The sequence below is a fragment of the Paralichthys olivaceus genome, chromosome 17 (genome assembly GCF_024713975.1).
Source record: "Paralichthys olivaceus isolate ysfri-2021 chromosome 17, ASM2471397v2, whole genome shotgun sequence".
Taxonomy (NCBI): domain Eukaryota; kingdom Metazoa; phylum Chordata; class Actinopteri; order Pleuronectiformes; family Paralichthyidae; genus Paralichthys; species Paralichthys olivaceus.
In genome coordinates, this window is record NC_091109.1 from 11,264,883 (window position 1) to 11,286,816 (window position 21,934).

The 21,934-nt window shown below is 42.5% G+C and overlaps 1 protein-coding gene across 5 annotated transcripts in view; it reads left to right on the forward strand.

Annotated features, from left to right (window-relative positions):
• LOC109629692 (partitioning defective 3 homolog) overlaps positions 1–21,934 on the forward strand; it is a 323,260-nt gene that overhangs the window by 289,287 nt on the left and 12,039 nt on the right. For 4 of the 5 annotated variants that reach the window (XM_069512786.1, XM_020087499.2, XM_069512789.1 and 1 more), the window contains one exon: positions 14,200–14,317. In XM_069512786.1, coding sequence (XP_069368887.1) covers positions 14,200–14,317 — 118 coding nt within the window. The remainder of the gene's footprint in view (positions 1–14,199; positions 14,318–21,934) is intronic. The other variant, XM_069512787.1, reaches the window with a different exon arrangement.

Consider the following 21,934-nt stretch of genomic DNA (forward strand, 5'->3'; position numbering starts at 1 on the left):
AGCTGCTTTGGCTCATTTAAGTTTTTGCCTCTCTTTTACACATCAATGTACTTTTTTCTCTCTCTTCTCCCCCTCTCATTAATCTTTACAAGATCCCTGTGTAAGTTAAGCTTTGCCATATTAACTGTTAAAGCTATTTTTGGGGAGCATTTTGATGTCACTTGTTGAGCTAACTTCATTCTTGGAAAGTGTCTCCTGTTGTTGTTGAATTGGGCTCTAGTGTGAAGTGTGCAGACGCCTGACTCTGGGATGCTAGGTGTTGTTGAAGGTATCCTTTTTGAGTCTCTTTAATGTTGTTTTTCTCATTTGACCCAATGGTGTCCTTCAGACGCTGTCGTGCTGTCAGAAGTTTCAAAAGCCTGCTCTCTTGTCCTCTCTGTCTTCTTCAGAAGATCACCTTGCCAGGGCTGTCATGGAATAAGGGGAGGGAGCTGGACTGTTTATAGGTGATAATGTTTTTCAATCTGCACCAGTGATGATTTATCAGCTCCCCGGCCGGCCTCCCCATCTGACTTTAAAACATGAAGTAGAAACTGTTATCCATTACCAGCTCATTGCGCACTTCTTTGAATTTCCGAAAAGTGGGAGGTAAAAGTGAATGGGAGAATAAGATAGAGGGAGGATAAGAAGGAGTCAGGGAGGGATTTTTTTTTTTTTCCCTTTGCAAAGCCACCAGAGCTCCAATCCAATTTGCCAGGCATGTGGAGTTATCCCTAAGCCTGTCAAATGTACTGACAGGGAAAGCTGTCACTTCTCATATGGTCATATGGTCACCATCAGCACTCCAGTTATTTATAGGTCTCATCCTTCACACATTCAGTACATGGAGCCACATACCCGGACACCTCGCCACACTGGGAGGCCATCGGAGAGCCAATTTACTCAGTATCATGTCTTTACTATCCTTTAAGCCATGAAGAACATTTTACTACAGAGCGTACAGCTGTTGGGAATTGTGTGTTTCAATGGCCTTGCATGGTCTTAAGCAATTCAGGAGAATTCACATTGTAGTACGGTACATAAATTAAAAGTAAAAAGAAACAAATTTCATCTTATCTCATTTTCTGAACTCACTCAAAATGAATTTAGTAATTATATATTCAGGTACTGTACACATACAGTAGTAGCTTTAAATTAAATGTAGGATATGATGGTAAATAATAGGATATCCACTGGCTCTTGTGTGAGAGGAAAGCTAATTAAATGTCCTTCAGATATTTCTGTCTCCACTCAGACTGGCCACTCACTTCTCAGTTACCAACAGGGCAATTATTGCTTCATTTCCAGGGCATGGCCAGTGGCTTTGTGTATGTGTGTGTGTGTGTGTGTGTATGTGTGTGTGTGTGTGTGTGTGTGTTTTGTCATACCTGGAGAATATGTGTTAACTCAGCAGGTTGAGCATTACCAAAGACCTCTATTGTTCTCAGCTCTATTGAGAGTTCTGCGAACACTGGCCCATAATTAAAGGGCTCACTCCTACTTAATGCTTTTGTTCTGATGCCCCCCACCTCCCGCCCTCCAACCCAAGCTGGAGTTTAGGGATAATGAGCATTTTGTGTGTCCGAGTGTGCACGCATACATGTGTGTGTATTCAAGCAGATGTAGTTTTGAATCGCTGATGCGTTCATTCACACATCAGCCACCACGGTCACCATCTGTGGGCGAACCCATGACCGCTTTGTGGTTAATCCTCCCTGGCTTGTCTGGGACTCTGGGAGCGCCGTCATAAGAAGTCCCTGTCACCCATTCCTTAAACCACCTGAAGGTGACAGTGTTCTGTCATCAGTGTCTCACAGCTCCCCTCACTGAAACTGCAGTCTAACCTTAAACCCCAGCACCAAAGTCAGCCATCTAACCAGGCCTGAATAATTCTCTTGGACATTACAAGGTGCATTAGGAGCTTAGCTGAGTGCTTTGCTGTGTCACATTTAAAATGTGGCTCCTTAAAGGTTTTTTAACCATGAACATGAAGCCTTGCCAAAGGGAGGAAGTGGGTTATGAGATAGAATACCATAAGAGGTACTACACTATCTATTTTTTCTTATCGCTGTGATGTCCACTCTGATTCCCTCTCATGGAACTGCAGTATCCTTTCATGACTCCTGAAATGCCAGACAGGAGTTGCTCTCAGTGGAGGAGGTTAATTAGATAGATGTCTGTTATTGAGGACACAGACTCGGCTTCTGTGCAGTTTTCTTTCTTTTTGCCGCCCTTCTCTCATCTCTTACCCCTCCCTCTCTTAGCAGCTCTCGTTGTTTTATGACTCAGAAGCAGTTTAGAGGATTAAAAGAGATTACACTGTGATCTGGTTTGTGATAACTGCTCATATTTGGGGAAGTCCAATAATCACCTGCATAGAAGAGACAGACACAATATCATCCATACAAGCTGTCTGTTGGCAGACATGAAGAAACTCAAGCCCAGTTAATTTGGATTCAAATCCATGTTGCTGAAAAGAAACAACGGGACAGGAGACCACTGAGACCCACCTCAGCTGCTGCCTCTGCTACTTGGGGGGAGGGGGTGTTTGTGCATAAGAATGCACTGAGAACGCCGCCATTGTCGCCATCTTGACGACTAAAAGCCTGTCACAGCTGACCTCGTAGCTTTGGTTAGACTGGACACGCTAAGTTATGACCCTTTAAATCTCTGGGGAGGACAAAGACACTTTAAGATCATCTATGGCTTCGCTGCCATGTCACAGGATTGGCTTTTTGCATGCATGTGCATGTTAAGAAAAATCGAACCACTTACGGTGTAGTGTTGTTAGTTGACTTTAGATCACCTCCAGATCTTGCAATTTTCTCCTGAGGTCCAAGCTTATTCATTTAAGCCAATAAACATTAAAACATATAATTATACTTGACCAGTTCTGTACCCAGTGGCCTTTTCCGAGCCTTGATTATTGACTGCCAGTGCTCCTGATTAGCATGTCGGTCACAGGGGAAGTGCTGGCCTGCGGTCATGATGATAATTGAGATCATAATCACAGCCAATGAGTTTTGTGTGTGTGTACGGTGGTCGTTGTGAGGGGGGGGACGCAGGGCTACCAGCTGTCATAGGGGCTTTTGATTGATTGATGCCTGATGTAAGATGATGGATGTGTACTCACATTAAGCTGAGCGACGGCCATGCCAGGCTCGTCGCGGCTTCAGCAGTTTAAGGCAGCGCAATGGCTTCATTAAGAGGGAGAGCCACTGTGACCATAGATCACAGCGGTGACAGGCCAACATTATGTCTGGCTGGGTTGATAATGATGTCATGAATGTGAGGGTCACAGGTTGAAGGGGCATTAACATATGTAAGGCTCCTGGAGGTTGATGGGTGATAGCGGTAATGGCAGAGTTTCTTCTTCGCTGATTTGACTTTGTGAATTTATGGGCTGATACAAATGCATTACAGCGTTGTAAAGCACCTGTCAGGAGGACCAGTGGGTTTGATATGTGAACGTGTCTCCCATGAATAAAGACTGAAAACAATTTCTAAACAGAATCACATAAACTTTAATGATCCTGACAGCAAATGTCTTTGTTACCACTGCAATAACACACAATTAGGAAATTAAAAACCATAATAAATAATATAAAGTGAGTAGAAATATGTTCAAATACAAATGTGCAAAAAGTAATGAGCCTTAGCTAGCTCAGGATCCTGACTTGTCTTATGAAACTGAGGGAAAGTGTGGAGGGTCTTGTCTAAGTCCCTAGAGATCATGAAGCAGTAAAAGAGCAGATGTCACCAGACACGGTTGCCAGGTTAACTGAGGTGTTGGTGTGAGGTATGCAAAGTGCATGTTGCCCCACAGCTGCAGTTCATTGTCCCATCCTGTCCTCTGCAACCATCTGAAAACGGTCTATGACAGTAATGGGATCTCTAACATCTCCTTGTAGCCATGTCTCTGTGAAACACACAACACTAAGATCTGATTCTGAACAAGGGCCGCCAGCTCATCCATCTTGTTGTCCAGAGATCTTTGCATTGCCCATGATGAGAGAAGGAAGATACAGTGTTCTCCATCAGTCTCAATCATTTTTCCACTTCATCCTCAGATCTCGGTTGCGTGTCTTTTGTCCTGGTCTCCAGGGTGATCAGCTGGTCCATTGTGTAAAGGAAATAGCTGCAGAGTTGTGAAAGAAAAACAGACCAGATCTCTCTGCCATCTTTTGAGAGGGATGCAGCTTAAATAATTCACAAGTAAAACTTAAATTAAACAAGTTTGACACAAGAGGAAAACTAAGTTTGAAGCAAACAGGAATGTCTGGAACAGGTCACATGCATGTCAGTGCAACAAACCTCCAACTGATTTTCACATCTTGTTTAAAAGTATATTTTACTTGACTTTAACTAATTATGTTTATCACCTGTTTGTGTTTGTGATTCACTAATTAGTGTTTTTACTTCATATTCTTTCATTTTTGTCCTTTCACTCATCCTCATTTTGTCTCTCCATCTGTCAGTGTCTGCCAACCTCTTGAGCGACACATTGATTATTACATAACACTGATGGCCTAAATTGAAACGATGTTGTCATCTCCATCTTTTCTTCTTTACGCTTGTCTGTGTGCGTGGCCATTACTAAAGGTCATGACCCCTGACCTCCTACCTCGTCCCTCTCGATGGCTTTCAGAGGAAGACTCCAGGACTTAATCCAGTAATGGAGAGTACAGAAGAGCAGCCAGTGAGGATGGGAGAGGGGGGGAGGGAAGAGGGCTAACAGTTCCCCTCTTCTACTTCTATTCCCACCCCTCTTTTTTTCTGTGCATTTATCCCTTCTGTAGAAGTAACCCCCCCCCTTTCTTCTCAACACTTAAAACAGGGACCAGCTGCGCCAGGAGCAAAAAAAATCATAGTCCATCTTTTTAATTCTGCTTTATTACACCCACTATCAATATTGTTATTGTTTAAAGTGGCCCTGGCTCTAGCCACGCTCTGACTGACGGGCATCACACTGTGCCTTCTTGTTAATTATGTATAGAGGAAGTAGCAGCTGCACGGGGGGTCGTGGAGGAGAGGTCTTGTGGGCTGCTTGAGTACGGGATGGCGAGTAGAGCCACGAAGGCCTGGCGTGAATTATTTACCCATGCATCACAGCTTGCCCGCTGAGCGTCATCCTCTGACATTTGGAGAGGGGAGCCATAGTCAGCATTCAGAACTGTGTGATGTCGTGCTGGCGTAAAACGACAACTACTTTGTGGTGCAGGCCTTGGAGACTGAACCTGGGAGACCTCAGTGCCCTAATAAAAGACAGGATATCTGTTCTGCTTGTTATAGATGCTGAAAAAAGATTTGTTTTTTAAAAGATGTGTGCACGTGTGACCACTGAATGCAGCGGTGAAGAAGTAAACCTTCCACGTCAGCCATGCAGTCCTACTGAAAATGATGCACCAGATGTTAAATAATACATTTCTGAGCACAAATGTAATATATGGTCAATGCATCAGCACTGCCTAGGTCCAACTGAAATCTAATATTAGCCATTTATTAAATATCGCATGTGTCACTCAAGCAACGTTCAAGAAAAGCAGAGGGTCAGTGAATACCTGCATTCGCAGTGATTCTCTGCCCGTTCACATGCTGATGTTTTTGCATATTAAAGGACAACAGTGTTGACAAGCATATAATGTAGTGTCACAATTCCTTATGTGTTTCTCCAACTCTGCAGGCAACCACTGTAAAATGATAACACTATTGTGTGATGACTGAAAATCAGAGATTAAACAGTAAAGGTGTGGAATACTGCTCAAACACAATGAATGTCAGGCTTGCTTTTATTCTTGGAAGTAGCCACAGCAGAAAACCATTACATCACACAGAGGTGCACATAGGGATTGTGTGGATACGTCCAATTGGTTTTGAAAAGCTCCGACATTCAAGAGTCTAATTCTAAGTAATTATTTCTTAATAAACCATTAATATGTTCACTTAAGCTTCAACTCCCTGTGGGTTGTTTGTAAAAACAAAAGAAATAGTGAGGAAATCTTTGATTTGGAAATGATCTGAAACTTGTAAAAGGCTGACCAGAGGCAAAGTACTGTGTGATTACAGTGTCGGGTGTGATGACATTTTTAGCAAGCTTGAAGGTCAATTTACCGCCACTTAAAATATGAGGTGTTTTGAAAAGAGCACTTGTTAAAATTTGTTTATGTGCTGATTTGAGTAAAATCTCACCCCATTTAAAGTTGTTAGCAGGAACCCACCTCTTAACCTGCACCCCTCCATTCTGTCTATAATCATGCAGAGGCACTGGAACACACACACACAGAAAAAAAGAAATGTGCCGGTTTGTGCCACACTAACAATTCCAGCACGGGAGAGGCTGAGGGATGAGGCAGTGTCAAAAATGCAAAGTGAACAAAGTAAGTCAAGTGGGAAGGAGAGGTCTGGCGGGGGTTGGAGATCTCACAGCTGTGATGAGCTCAGCTGGACCTGGTTAAGCAGGTTGGAGATGATTGTGAGACTGTATCTGTGGCAGTGCACCAAGACTGAGAAACATGAACAACAACAAGTCCCAGTTTTCATTTTTTGTACGTCACAGTTCAGAAAATTAATTGGTGCTATAGGTTTTTCATATTTTGTATTTCTTGTTAATTAACCGTTAACAGTTGACTCACTTTCATTTTGCACTTTATCAGCTTGAAATGTGGCATCAGCATTTACAATATCAACACTTGCTTCGACAAACTTGGCTTCTTCTTGTCCAAGTGCTAACAATCATTTGTGTTTTTCCCAAAGTCTCGCTCTCTCAGGGTTTTGGAATGTTGAGACAAACCTGCAAAGGTGACTGGAACATATCAGTCTCACAGGGAATTCATTTGAGGTCACATAATGCAAAATACAGCAACCAATTTCATATTTCACGGCGCCAACCTATACTTAGACCAAATATTTTGGTGGCAGGGTCCATAAAAGAGTATACTGGAAACCTAAGTAATATAGTATACCCCCAGCTCACTTCGCTTTCCCCCTCGTAGTGTCTAGCTAGCTGATATCTCGTAAAAGCTGTCTTTAAAGCCTGATGGGCTCATAAAAGCTGAGCTAACCTGTTTAGATGGATACTTTATCCTGTGGCCTTCACACCTTATTTAAGACTGACTCGTCACTCTGCTTACCCTGCAGGAGAATGTAGACTCATCAGATGTCTCCGTATAAACCAATTTAACACTGCAGTGAAGGACAGAAATTTGAAGATAATTATTCACCCTGTTATGAAACTTTGGCTGTCACATGTGTTTTCTTGCTGTTTATAAGGTTCTTTGAAAATCAAAGATTTGCTGTATTAAAGGGTTTGGGGCACGATCCAGCAAATTAATTTTGTCTGTGCTTGCAAGTTGTGAACACATGATTAGCTTTAATCATCAGCACGCAGTGCAGCTTTGTCACATTACAAAGTGGCACTTACTCTGATGTGTGTGCATGCATTTGTGAGAGTGTGTGTTTCTGACTGTGTGAATGCATTACACAGTCCGAGCCATACTCCGAGCCCAACTCTGACTCTCGTTCAGAGTGAGCAAGTGCCTCTGAATCAATGGACTAGGATTAGGGGCTTTAACTTCAAAGTTCATTTCTTTCTTCATGGACGCAGCTGTCAGTTAAGAGCCGCCTCGCTCCTCTCTTCCCAGAAAATAACATATAGACAAGTTGCAGGCAACTGAGGTGGAGAAAGTTCTTATCATGCACTCCATGCACTCTGAGAGAGCATGCCGTGTTAATGTTGTGCCTCCCTCTTTACACAACGTTGTAGCGGTACTGCTGGATGTAAACTGGGTTGTCCTCGATTAAATTTGATGCAATTAATGTGATTTAGCTAAATGAATCTTGTGGGGAATTTTCATAGAATGTATTACACAGGCAACACACATGACAACATTTGTACAGTCAACTTTTCAAGCCTTTTTATTTTACAGTAAAATAACTTTTTCACCCTCTGTAAATCGCATTCACTTCGAACGGACAGCCACCATGACCTTGTGTCTGTTCTTCACGCTGAGCTAGAGCAGCTGCCATCTGCCTCACAATATCAATTTAATAATCGGTTCATTTCTGAACTGCACCTGAGCATTAAAACATTTTAATTTCCATTTACTAGAATCTTCTGGCCATCCAGCCGGCTCTGCCAAGACATTGCCTCCTGTCATTTTATTGGTCTGTAGATTGCCATCCCAGCCTCAGCATTAAAGCCAAAGATCACATTCTGGATGTCTTAAGACAACACAAACTATTTTCAGTTGATTTTTTCACATCTCTTTTTCTTCCAAAAAAGAGTAAACCAATCAAACTGCCCTGCACAGAAACAAAAATACTATTACTCATCTAAATGGCGTTTACTTTGGAACCAAAGCCGTTAAACTTGCCAAAGAGAAGGCAGGGCAGAAGGCATTGATGGTGTCTCACATGTAGACAGCTGTCAGGCCGATTAATCTCTTGCACCTGTAGTTTGACAATTCCCTGAAACAGAAGAATGAAAGTGAGGAAGATATGTATGACATATAGGAAGGAGGGGTTGGAGCACGTGTCTTTGTGGTAATAAAGCAAACTGGGGTGAAGTTGAGCCAGACCGGGTGGCAGGGGATATGTGAGCTGGGGAAAATTGGCCTTTTGAAATACAGAGGGGTGTGTATCTCTAAAGGGACCAATGGATAACCAGAGGCCTGCCCTTTTCTTCGTTTTCTATGAGCTATATTTCCTAGAGGGCAATCCTCTGTGGCTCCCTTCAGGGCAGAGCTATATCTTCATTTCTCACTCCAGGGAAGTGGGAGATGAACAGTCCACCAGAGGCCAGCCATGTTGGACATTCTATAGGAGGGAGCAGCTCAACATAAATTGCTTTTTTCCCCTGCTAATCAGAGCTCCATGCTACCCAGTCACGTCACTAACATGGTCTAGGCAGGCAGCCCAGATGATGGCCTCTGAGGACCCCCAAGAAGTCCCTATGGAGTCTGAAAGGAACCACAGATAGACATGCACGCACACACATTCGGAGAAAGAGCCCCCATCTCGAAGTGGGGATTTTAGCTGGCGAGACGCCAATGTCAGTGCATCAGTCACAGGAGGACATGGGTGAAGTCAGAGCCTGACAAATCCATGGTTTTATCAGGCCTTTGTCCGGCCTGCAGCTGTCACTTACCAGGCTAGTGGGAGAGGATGAGGAGGACAGAAGGGAATTCATGACCTATCCTTGTTACCACGGAGGAGGACTGAGGCATTCAGAGATAAAACACATGGGAACAAAAAGGGAAAAAATGAAGGAGAGAGATGAGGCAAGAAAAAACTGGGATATTTTTATGAAGCTGGGATATCGAGAGCAGAAAGTGGAGGGAAATATATGTTTTAACTGTTTTCATTTGATTGCAACAGAAATCACAGCAGACTGGCCGATGTATGCCGATGTCCTCTGAAGGATCTAAAAAAATGATTTATCTTTGTCCCTTTCCCGCTCAAAAATGACCTGCGGTAATGCATATCTAATCTTATTCAATCATCGCAGTAGGTCCCAAAGGCTGTCCATCTCCCCAAAAAAATGCCTCATCTCTGTGTCTTTGAAATAAATGAAAGTCCACAGGGCGATGGAATAAAGATGAGCTAAGCCTTTGACTTGATGTGAGATTGCCAAAGGGCCCAAACTTAAGAAGCCTGCCCCCTCATCTGCTGCATTGAGATACTGGGGCCAGAGCAAGAAACCAGACAATCTGATAGAATTTCAATCAAGAGTGATCAGATAAGAAATAACAGACTGCCTGATTTTAAAGTCAGACCGGAGCCCTAACAGTTCAGCCTTTTCTACTTTAGTTGGAAATGAACAAGTCTGTGACAACTCATGTCAAACTTCATATCATGAAATATTATCTCCGGGATTATAACATTCTGTTATTCCCATTCTGATTGGCTGGGATTGGCCCCTGGCCTTAGGTATGCTCACATGACCCATGTTGCACTCTCAGTGATTGTATTACTCCTTTATTGGCCAGTGGCAGTGTTTATAAGACATGCCGAGACTTTCTGCGGCTTTGATCCACCAACAGAAGCGAACAGGGGGACTGTGGCATAGTATGCATCCTTGGCCTAAGCCTTGTGGTGTGTGAGACATCTGCCAAATCCTCCCGGATCAAGGGATGACTATTACACAGACAGGAATCCACATACCCCCAACCGCTGCCTCAGAGGGCTCATGACCTCTGTCAACAGGTCAGGTTTGAAAACACAGGTGGGATGGAGGTCACACATATGTCCGCATATAGACACATTCATACCACTGACCTGTCATAGCCTTTTACTAAATAAATGCCAGAATAAAGGTGTTGCTGTGATACTGCAAGGTGTTCCGAATAAAACCTTAACGCTCGATTCTGTCACAAAGCTACATTCATAACAAGTCCAGGAAGCTCGGGGCTTATTTTTCTTGTATTATATGGTATTTCCCAACTTCAGCTACTTTTTAATCCTTTCTAAATAAGACAAGGATGAGCTGGAGCAGCAGCGGGGGGAGGAGGAGATCAGTGGAGAGTCTGTTGTTGTTCAAACAGGCCTGTATCCTTGTTGTTTGACATGACTCTGCATGCCTGTGAATTCACAGGTTCACCTCACCCGGTAAGCCCTCGGAATAAGCTTTCACCCAATCTGTAAATACAGCAGCAGTGTGACTTTACTGAATATGAGTGTCTGTAAAGTGAGAAGACGGGGAAAGTGAGATAGTGAGTGTGTGTCTACGTCTGTGAGTTGCAGCCTGCGTTGCGTGGGTATGTTTGCATGCATATGGGAGCAGCATTGCCACCCTGAGAGGCCATGTGCTGACATTTCAGTCTGCAAACACACAAATGAATTTTGAGCAGACCTCATTATACAGGCCCGAATGAAGATGCTGGCTGTGAAAATTCTGCGGCATATGGATACTTTATCTCCCCCATGTTTTTTTAATTACTTTACAGGCAGTGTCCTTCTTTCCATTGAATTGTATTTTAAAAAGAGGACTTGCATTAGAAAAAAAAAGTGCAGTGGGATTAAGCCCTGTAAGCTCATACGATCATGATGCAGACATTTTCCCTCAAGCATCAACATGACATGGTTTATAGCAAAGTGATGAGCAGTGCTCGTTCATATTCCTTCATAGCCTTAGATTGCTGGCATCGCTGTCACATCCATCTTAACTGCTGAGGTGATCTTCAAACATAAACTGCTACCAGTTTTCCCCCCGATCTTTTCTCACACTTCATGTTCTTCAGGCCCATTACAGACACTGATGTATTCAGGGGGGAATTGGAAAGCAGTGACACCTGATGCATCAGCAACGATCATGCTGACTAATTATGCATTGAGGTATCCCAGCTCTGAGGAGCTCTCAGGGACGGCAGCTGAATCCATCTTCTTTATGAATGAAGACAGGCCTTCTGTCGACTATTGCTGTGATAGCGCAGCTTCTGATGCCACTTTGTGGTTGATTCTTGCCCTTCGTCTCTTCTTATCTTCAACTCCTTTTTCTTTCCGTATGAATATATTTACACTGGATAATTACATGGAGTGCTTTCCGAGAATCCCATCAACTTGCTCCCCCCACGGTGGATGGGGGACATAGAGGAGAAACCCCTACAGATAATCTAGATATTGCACAGGCCTCCTTTGAACTGCCATGACAAATTCACCCCAAGTTAAATCCCACCCCCACTCCCAACCCATATTTGATGCAATTTCCATTTGTAGCTCTTGGGAAAATAATATGAAGTGCTGTGCTGCTATTTCTTTAATTTTCTGGAGATCTTGTCTCAGCTGATCTTCTTGCAGTCCACACCACACCACTTTATCCATACTGGAGCGATGGAGGTCATTCCTCGTTCTTGATGCTTTAGTGGGTGAGAGAAGGGCAATAGGTCGTTGTGTTGTGAGTGCATATGGACTAACGTAGTCTTGTTTATAGCCTGGGTCGCAGCTCTTTGTCTGGATCCCCAGCTGGCTCTCACTGCACCCCCTGATTCCTCTAGCCCGGTCGTGAGTGTTTGAGATGCTGATGTTAGCAATGACCGTCCCTGGAGGGTCAAAGGGAAAGATTTATGAGGTTGTTTGTTCGGAGTCAGCCTCATCTTCTCTTTGACCAGCCTCAGGGATTAGGCTAATTACATGTATTGGGCTTCCCAGTTCTATATTTGGTCTTTTTCCACTGTACCTCTCTCTCAGCTAGCAGGGATGATGGTATATGACCTGTATTTCAGAATATCCATTTGCAATAGAAAACATAAACAGAATCATTTCAGTATGTTTTCATTTCTCCTTCTCAATGGAATTGCTGTGTGCAAAGTTTAGCTAAGACAAACATTGTGTTATAACAATAAACAGATGAAACTAAGTATATAAAGAGCTCTTTCTGAAACTGCTATTTCTTAGTTTATGAATTAGTTACAACAATTTAAAGGTACAGCGTGTAGAATGTAGTGATATTGAGTGTTGAAATTGGATGTTTCAGCTGAACACCCCTCACCTCAGTCTCCCCTTCCAAACATGAAAAAGAACCTGTGGTAGCCTTCAGTTGTCATAAAAACTCAAAAGGTGTTTAGTTTTCTTCAGTCTGGGCTACTATAAAAAACATGGCGGCCTTGATGTAAATATAAAGTATTTGAATTTAAGAGCCTTTCCTGGTGTAAAGAAAACTACAATTCATACAATTTAGATGAAATGAACTAGTGAAAACATCTTGAGGATTATTCTACATAAAATTTCTGCCAATATTTCCTTTTCACCTAAATCTTACACACTGGACCTTTAAGGGACATATCGTCTTTTATTAGCCAACAAGTGCTGTCATAGATTTGTACATATAGTCTATGCACAGAAGCTCTACTTTTACCAGCATTACGAACAGTAATAGAAGCACTCCACCTTCACCCCACAGCCTAAAAGCAGAAGGCACCTCACACCCCAGTGAGCCACTTAATTGCCCACATCCACATAAAAGGCCTAATGCACTCCCACGCACATAAAGCTATAGAATTCAAATGAAGTATAACTAATACAATTGATTTTGGTCAGGCAATACGAATAACAAGATACCTACACTTCACCAAGTGCTACTCGGGGGGATGCACTGAGATCCTAGCATCATTTATGAGCTGCCATTTATTGTGCTTTTAATGAAGCTTGATTGGCAGCATGTCCTCGTGCCCATTATCATCAGAAGGATGTGCTCATTCTAATCTGCAATTATCACCGTAATTGTGCCCAGAATCCACTGGGCCCAAACAAGCAATCACTTCCACTGCTGGCATGCCACCTGTAAGTGCGACTCCCGAGGACACGCACAATGACAGGATGACAGGTCCTCGAGTCAAGGCTCCATTTTGACATTGTTTTTAGCTTTAGTTCTCTCCCTATCCCCTTCTTCTACCCACCTGTGATTCTCTTCTCCTGATGGCCATTTCAGTTACTTCACCCCAGCTGAGTTTCTTTCTTCCCCTTGTCTCACATGCTCTTGATTAACCTTTCCCTTCTTTCACTCAGCACCAAACACCCCTCCTTTATCTACTTTTCCTTCCATCCCACTCCCTACATCCCCACGCTCCCATCCCCACCCAGCACAAATTCCTAACCTTTGCTCACTTTCATCCCTGTGGTATGCATAAATGCAGGCCTATTATCAAGCCAGTTGTCTGATCATAATTATGCATTTTGTCATGTGCTGCCTCTGTAGCTGCTGATAAAAGGAGAGCCTGATTAAGCTGAAAGAAGACTATTGATTCCTATTGACAGGCCCCTCAAAGCCCTTTAATGAAGGGGATGTAAATGAGGGTTTTCCACAGTATTTAATGACTGTGTACCATAAAAGGCCAATATTCTCCTGCAGTCTAAAAGGGATATGCATCATGCACAATGGTGCACGAGGGACACTTTCAGTTATAGGGATGTTAAGGAGCAATAGATGGTGAGAGGGAGTGTAAGAAGAAAAGCACGAAGCGATGTCAGCCGGGTATGCAAAAGGGAATAATGACTGTCAGATCAAGGGGATCCTCTACACAATTTAGAGGGGTGTCCGGGTGGTCAGTGAATTATTCAGAAAATGAGCAAGCATCTGTAGCAACATGCTGGCAAGAGTGATGTGCCAGGTGTTATTTCTGAGCGGAAGTTTGCTGAAAAATTACCCTCTAAATAACCGCTCAGAGTTTCTTCTGGATTCAAAAAGACTAGTTCCACTTTCTTACTTCCTGTTTCTCTCTTCCCCAGCAGTCAGATGGCTCCAAGTAACCATGACCGGATACAAAGGCTGAGGCATGAGTTCCAGCAGGCCATACAAGAGGACCTCGAGGACCATCAGCACCTCTTTAGTTCTGACCAATCTTGGGTGAGTGTCCAATAGGAACGTGCTCCATCAGAGAAGCATTGAGCTACGCAGACCCACAAACACATCTGCTGTACAATCCCATGAGATAGTAATGTCCCTCAATGCACCACTGGTCATCCATTTTATCTCTAGAACCAGTAAACTGCTTGAAGAACTTCAGAATCCATGAAGTAGAATCTTCTTTCTTTCTTTCGTGTGATCTACATGTGACCTGACCTCACTTCATTCAGAGTTTGTCTTACACTCCAGAACTTGGCAACAAGTACTTACAAAGATTTAAGTGCGAGGAATCTTTCATTGGTATTTGCTTGGTTCTTGATGATTATCACTGTTACCCAGTTCATTTCATCAAATACACAGCAGTAGAAAACGTTCCAGTAAATTTGTACTTTCTGAGCGATGTTAATAATAAAAAGTGAGGAAAATTAGTTTCTCGCATTCTTAAGAAAAGATACAGTGTTTAGTTATACATCTGTACAGACTACAGTTATATTCTAGCATCAAGGGACAAACAATGATAACAATGTTACATATGACATTTAAGAATTTATATGTACAGGATTCATTGGTGTGGAAAGTGCCTCAATCGTTTGACTGTATCTGGCTCATATCACTAAAACAGTTCCTGTACTAATTTCGGGATCCAACCTTGGGAACAAAATGGTAATTCGTAAAAAAAAAAAGGAAACATGACTCACTTATGGCAGGAAGGCAGAGAGGAGATGCACAAGGGATACAAGTGACTGACTATTTGTGACTCTGTGGCAAAGTAAGGCGAGAGAATTTGATGACAGTCAGGCACTCTTTCATTTTCATTTTCATCAGACTTGATTAAAGGGATTTTTAAATTAAAAAAATTGGAATTAAAATTTGAGGAGTTTTTTTAAGCCATTCTCCTCTCCCATGATTGATCTGTAGGAAGAATGGGATTTACTCCTCATAATTGGAAAAATGTAATCAAGTTAATTCCTTTGTTAATTAGTTCAGAGTTGATCTGGTATCCTTCCCTGCTGAGCATGAAAACTTTAACTGTGCCTTGAGTTTAAGTAAAGAAACATACCATGTGATTTCCCAGATCATTGTCAGATCCTACTGTTTAGGTAACATGGGTTTGTTTGGAGTAATACAACTTATCAGTTGAAACTTAATTTCCACTTTATTTTTTATTTATACTCATATAATCAAGCAGGAACAAATTAAAGGCATGGCAATTCTATAGGTTTTAGTTTAATGGCTTGAGAAAGGGATTGCTTTTTTGTGTTTTGACAGTTCAGAGCTGGTTATAGAAGAAAAATGGTTAAAAATACAGCTGTTCTCTAAATTATGGGTCAAAATGTCAGGCCTCGAAAGCAAAAAATATTTGGCATCAAATTTCCTGGAGAATTATCAGTGTCAGATGGCCAATTGAACAGGTTTCTGGAGTGGCAAGCGTTTTCTGCTGTTTTTCCTCTTGTCTAAATGAGTTTGTTTCAGACATAACAGCATATTTCCCCACCGCGCTCCCTCCTGCCAAATTCTCACACAGAGAAATACCTTATTTGCTCTGGATTAGCTTCAGTATTGGTCCTCCCCATGGTTGAAAACCACTGAAAGACGAATATCTTACTGCACTGTTTTCTTAATCTCTCTCTTTCTTGCTGTCAGACTGAGATGTTAACTGTTTGTTCAGTACTCCGCAGTCTCTCTGAGCCACTGAGCTCCTAATTGCTTGTGATTGTTGACATTGTTGAGCGTACCCCTGCTATTCCACGGGTAAGAAGATATAGGGCCAGCCCTGGAGTATTGAAGTCTGTTTTATTAGCCTTCTTTCATGTTATTTTAGTCCTGAACAAGGATTCACAATGGCAGAGCTTGTTAGGATAGATACAACCGAACCCATGTTATGTGTTGACACTGATTAGATGAATTCAAGGGAAATCCTGTCTTAGTGTCATCCAAAACCAAAACGGATATGAATCTATTTTAGACAGACGGAGCTATAATTTAAATATGGTACCAAAGGTAAAGTATGGAAAGAAAAGAAGGAGGTGACACATTTATGTTGGATTATAAAGAAGAAGGAATAAAAGGATGATACAGATGCAGTACGTGTAAAAGCAGGAAGAAGAGATAAGAATACATCAGAGACTATTCTTCACCTATGATCTCTTTCTTAACTGTATATTTTTAGAGTCATTATGAGAGGGAAAACTTTTCAAATGTTGTTTTCATAAGTGTAGGTGGAGGCATTTATGACACTAGCATTTTTAGAAAGAGTTTTGAGCAACTCTTAAAACCTTGGAGCTGTTTTGTCTTCTTACCTATTGCAGATATGTTTTGTGCAGAATATGATGTCAGTCTTTCTTATTGCAAATTGTTGTCCTTTATGACAAAAATATATATATATATGTGATAATATACATGTGACCTCCAGTTTTGGTAAATTCAATAAAAAGTGTTTAGGGCGAGATGCTCCTGACAGAAGTTAAATGTCTTCCACATCAATATTTGTAGATCTGCACTTTTGCACAAGTCGTCCCTGCACTGAAGGTGACCTTGGTGTGGCCTCCCCACAAAAATAAAGTACAAGCCAACAAAGCAGCAGTCTGAAGCATTTTAAGACATTAACGTTTTATTATTTGTTCAGTGTTTTTCTCTCCAAAACAAACACATGCAATAACGTTGAATATTGCGATAACGATATGACTTGCAATTAATAAACTAATGCATTCATATTGGGTTAAAGTCTTTCTGCTTTGGGTTCGCTGCTAATATAGACCCCGTAAGACCCCACACAGTGAGTAGCCTTCAGTAGACACTGAAAAAAATGAAATGCATTATTTCCATTCCAACAACATGTTTTATTTTTCAAAATTCCACCTGGCTACAGACACAGGGACCACGGACAGCTCCGCAGCCCAAGGAAGAAGGGGCACAGCCCGGCCACAGCGCCACCAAGTCCGGGGCAGATACCCAGGGAGCTATGCACAGCTCCACTAAGTCCACTTACAGTGATCATTTGGGGTCTTTTCATACATGTTTGGACTGTAAAACAGTTATATTTTTACTGGGTCTGTCAGTAATTTACTGCTCCTCTGCTGCGCACTGCGCTAACCAAATCGGGCCAAATTGAGCCAAACCGAGGGTGCCACCAACTCTCCAGCTCTAAATTTACAAATTCTGTTGTTTTTACCTGAGTTTACACATATGTCAGATAACATTGTTTTTGTGTGTGTTGGTGTGTGTCCGAGTGTCAGCTAGAGCGAGCAGGAGTGATGAATACACGCTGCCCTGAAGAAAGATTTGAATCATTGAAGAAAAGTATTGATCATCATGTGATGATCAGTTGATATTGTGGCGTCAACATTGAAACTGTAGCAGGTGAAAACATAACCTCCTTGGCAGAGCTCATAAAGCTGGAGAGCTGCAAAACAGCTACTTAATGGACTGGTGGTTAAATAATTGTTTCCGGGTTCTGAAGAAGTAACTTTTTAATCAAAAAAGTAATATTTTGATTCACTTTAATGGTCACCATCTTCAGATTCCCCTTTAAAAATGTTTCACTTTTGGTTAAACCAAAAAATCTGGATATTTCAATGGCTTGTCCCTGGGGTGTTGGAGACTGAGCTCAGGTATGTTCGCTGTGAACGCCTGTAATGACAATGCTGGGGTCAGCTTTCGAGCCCGGGCTCCTCCTTAATGGAATAATGAGTGGGACACAGGAAGCCCTGTCTATCATGTCGCCCCCAAGTACACAATTAGAGCTGGCATGTTTTCTCTCCCTCCCTAACTGCTGCTCTGTGAGCGGGGATTTCCAGATGTTCATCATAAAACGCGATGTATTTTTCCAAAGAGTTGGCTTTTTCTCTCTCACTCTCTGACTGAGGCAATAAAATCAATTTGTGCTGTTGGGTTGGAGGACCGGGCGAGCATGACCACACAGACGAGTGGGAGTGCCATGCTGGTACCTTGGATCAAACACACCAACAGCAGCTCGTAAAGCCCTTATTTATTTGAATTCCTTTGAATTTATTATCGCTCTATCTCCTGCTACCAGGATACGTGTGTCTACAAGCATTTATTATGTTTGCACAATCCCCGGTCACTCTGAATGTGGTGCTTTTATGTTGGTGGTTGTTTTGTTGTGCTTGTGTAATCTTGCCTATGTGATCATGTGGAGAATAAGCCACTTTTAGCCGCAGTCACTTGACTTCCCAAAGGGGCAAAAGGTTTGAATTAGTGTGAGCTCCTGGCTGCGAGCAGTAACATAATACATGTAAGGTCTTGTGAGACACTAGCTGCTGTTCGAGCTGTATCAATCCATCCTCACTGATCTAATAACAAGTGAACTGTTCTAGTACAGGTGCGAACTCACCAAGACACTGACGCATTTGAGATCTGTCACTAGGCCCCACCAGGTCTGAACAGGGCCCTGATCAGACCTGGTATCAACATCTGTCTCAGTTGATCCGATCACAAGTGGACAGCTTTTCAAGAGGTGGCACAGAGCTCGAGAGATTTAGCACAAAGCACTTTAATTTAAAGATGTTTTAAAATAAACGTAAGGTTGATGAGTTGTTGAAACACTTTTTACCATTGGTCCGCCACACCCTGCTTATGTTCTGACCACACATGACCTGAGTCATCACAAGCCAAAAAGACATACACAGCTGAAGCAGAGACGATAGCCAGAGTCAGTGAATGAGTCACAAACTGTGCTTTCACATGTTCTGGTGGGCGTAGTTTGATAAGAGTGCTAATGAGAGGGGTGGGCTGTACATGTTGCTGTAACTGTTGCTTGCTCTTGCTAGTTTTTCCATGAGTACCAACCCTAGCTTTAATTTGTCTGGAATGTACTTACAAGACTGAAACAGGGACACATTTTTTGCAGATACAGTAAAAATAATTGTCTGGACCATGATGTGTAAAAACCAGCAGTGTTGTTACTCTCTTGATCTCTGGGGGGGGTTATTTTTCATATCACTGGATCAGATGTGCATCTCAGACTAATACACGGTGTCATTGTCCTTTTTTAACCATCTCAATCAAAAAAACTCATTTTGCACAATTGTATTATTCTGCTACTTTCGTTCATTTTCGTGATTTCAGTCAAACTTCTGTCAGGCTTCCTCTAGTTTACTATCTGTGAAGGCTGCAGGAGTAAATTAAAGATAAGTGCTGGTCAGTGTTGTGCAAGTAGCAGGTGTGGTGGTGCACTGATCTCCTGACTGCTCCTGCCATGAGCTGGTCTTGCCAAAACATTTTTAACACCTCATATGTTACAGTGAGTTGTGAAAAAACATTTCGAAAATATGTTGCACTGTTCAGCCCTGCTGCCAAATCACAGAGAAAAACACACCTTCAGTCGCAAGCGCACATATATGTACACATGCAAACACATCCAGCAAAGCACATCCAGCAGTTTTAACCGATTTATAAGCGATACAAAACTGTGTTAACAGATAAGAGAGATAACAGAGGGAGAAGCATTTTTACCTCACACATTCATCCACACAGATATCTCCCCTGCAAAAAATGAGACCACAACATTTTGTTGTGCCGTGCTGTGTTGTGTGAGTCCCTCAGTGATGTGGAGATAGCCAGTCCAACAACCAATTCAGCTCACTTTCCTGGGCCGGAGACCAGGGAACGGCAGACCACACTGCCTGCTCTCAGATGGATTCTCTGCCCAGAGCTACACACCCTCGCAACCACAAATGGACGGGGCTTGCTCATAATAAATTGGCAGAATTGGGCCGAAACAAAGATTTTAAGAGAGAATCATTATCCAGCTGGGCCTTAGTCAGGACGTGGTGTTTTCACTAACATTCTCTCACTTTCTTCTCTCTGCCCATTAGCAACATAAATGTCTTCCATATGTCTGTTTGTAAAAAGCACGGCTGCTCTATTTAAAAAAAAAAAACTGTTCCTCTGTGGTGGCCTACAAACAGCATCATGAGGGCGGTAAAACCAGTGCTGACCCATCACAGCAACCTGGTTTGATATCTAAAAGGTCAGAGCGAAGACATTTCTCACCTTGGCCGCTTATGTTTTGAACTTTTCTAAGCTCAGCCCCCCCCCCCCCCAGCTGCTTTCCCGGTCCTGGATTTTTGATAGCTGCAAATAATTTTCATAATTATGTCCCCTCCTGGCTCACCGTCTGTGAATGCTCCCATGTTTTAACAGGTGGAGACTTTTTTTTTCTTTCTCTTCCTGCGTCGCCGGTGACACCAGCAAGGAAACAAGGGGGGGGGATAAAAGCGTGCTGTATAGACATCATTTTTCACGTTATTGGATAAAAACGAACACGGACGTCACTTTGATTTGATTTCACCAAATGTCATGTTTTATGTGGCCTTGTATTCCAGGCCTAACATGGAATAATCGGATTCTGCTTCCCTGGATAATACCATTACACTGACTGATTTTCTCTCCTGGATATTTCTCATGCATTTCTCTTTGGCATGGTGTCACCCACCTCCACCGGAGCATCAAGCGCTTCCCCCCCTGGACTCCTCAGCACTTGGTTTTCAGATCACATTTAAAAAAAACTTTTACCGTTCGTGACTAATTTATTTTCTCACCTCCGCATTTGGCCGCTGTAAAACTATTTCTCCAATTGCCTTCCGCCTCATCAGATTTTTACGTGCGCCACACTCTCTGAACTGGGGGGGAAACGTGTTGTTGCTGCAGAAACCTGAAACATATGAGTCCAATTCACTTCACCCACATGGAATACTATTATGTTTTTAAGTCTTGGAGGGCTTGAGAAAGGACTTGCTATTGACGCTGAGTGAAATGTAATTGCACTGTTATTACAGCTGTCCGTGAGAGGAGGAAAACAGCCATTTCAACAACACAAGATGTTTCCAAAGACACTTTGGCTGACAGCCTTTTCATACGCCCACACCTCTACCCCATCAATCCATTCTAACATCCGCCATTACCCTTCTTCTGCCCTACAAACACATAGTAACACAAAGTTTTCACAATGTACAAAGATTCAAAACACTTTTCAAAAGTTGTCAAAACTCAGCTGACCAGTAAAATAGTAAAACAATATTACATAATATTTACACAAGCAGAAATTTATACCAGAGAAACCATCCACACCCCCCACCTGCCAACCGCATTACCGCTCGAGCCTTAAAAACTGACGCTTAGTCAAGCCACACTCACGACACCTCCTCAGCTCGCCTCCATTTAATTGGCTTGTCATGTTCTTTCATCAGGCAGCTCGTTAGCAGTTCACTGCGTTGAGGGAGATGATATCTCCATGTCAACCAAGCCGACCATCAGATAACAAACGCACAAACACACACACAGATGCTAGTGCCTGTGATGTGTAGTCGAGTCACATCCCACTCAGATTCTGGTTATACTCATCTTTAGTTTATGTCGTCAGTACTGCAGTGGTGCGTACTGGTGCATATGTGTTGAGTAAGAGATAGATTACATTCATTTAAATTTTGCTTTGACAGCTGCTTTTCTTCGCACCCATTTCCTTCTGAGAAACAACAATGCTGCTTGCTTCTTTTCATTTCAACAGAACAGAACAGCTCATAGTTTGATTGTGGTGCACAGTAATGATTAATCGGGGGGGGGGTCTTACTGCAGTCTGCATGTTTTTTTAGTATC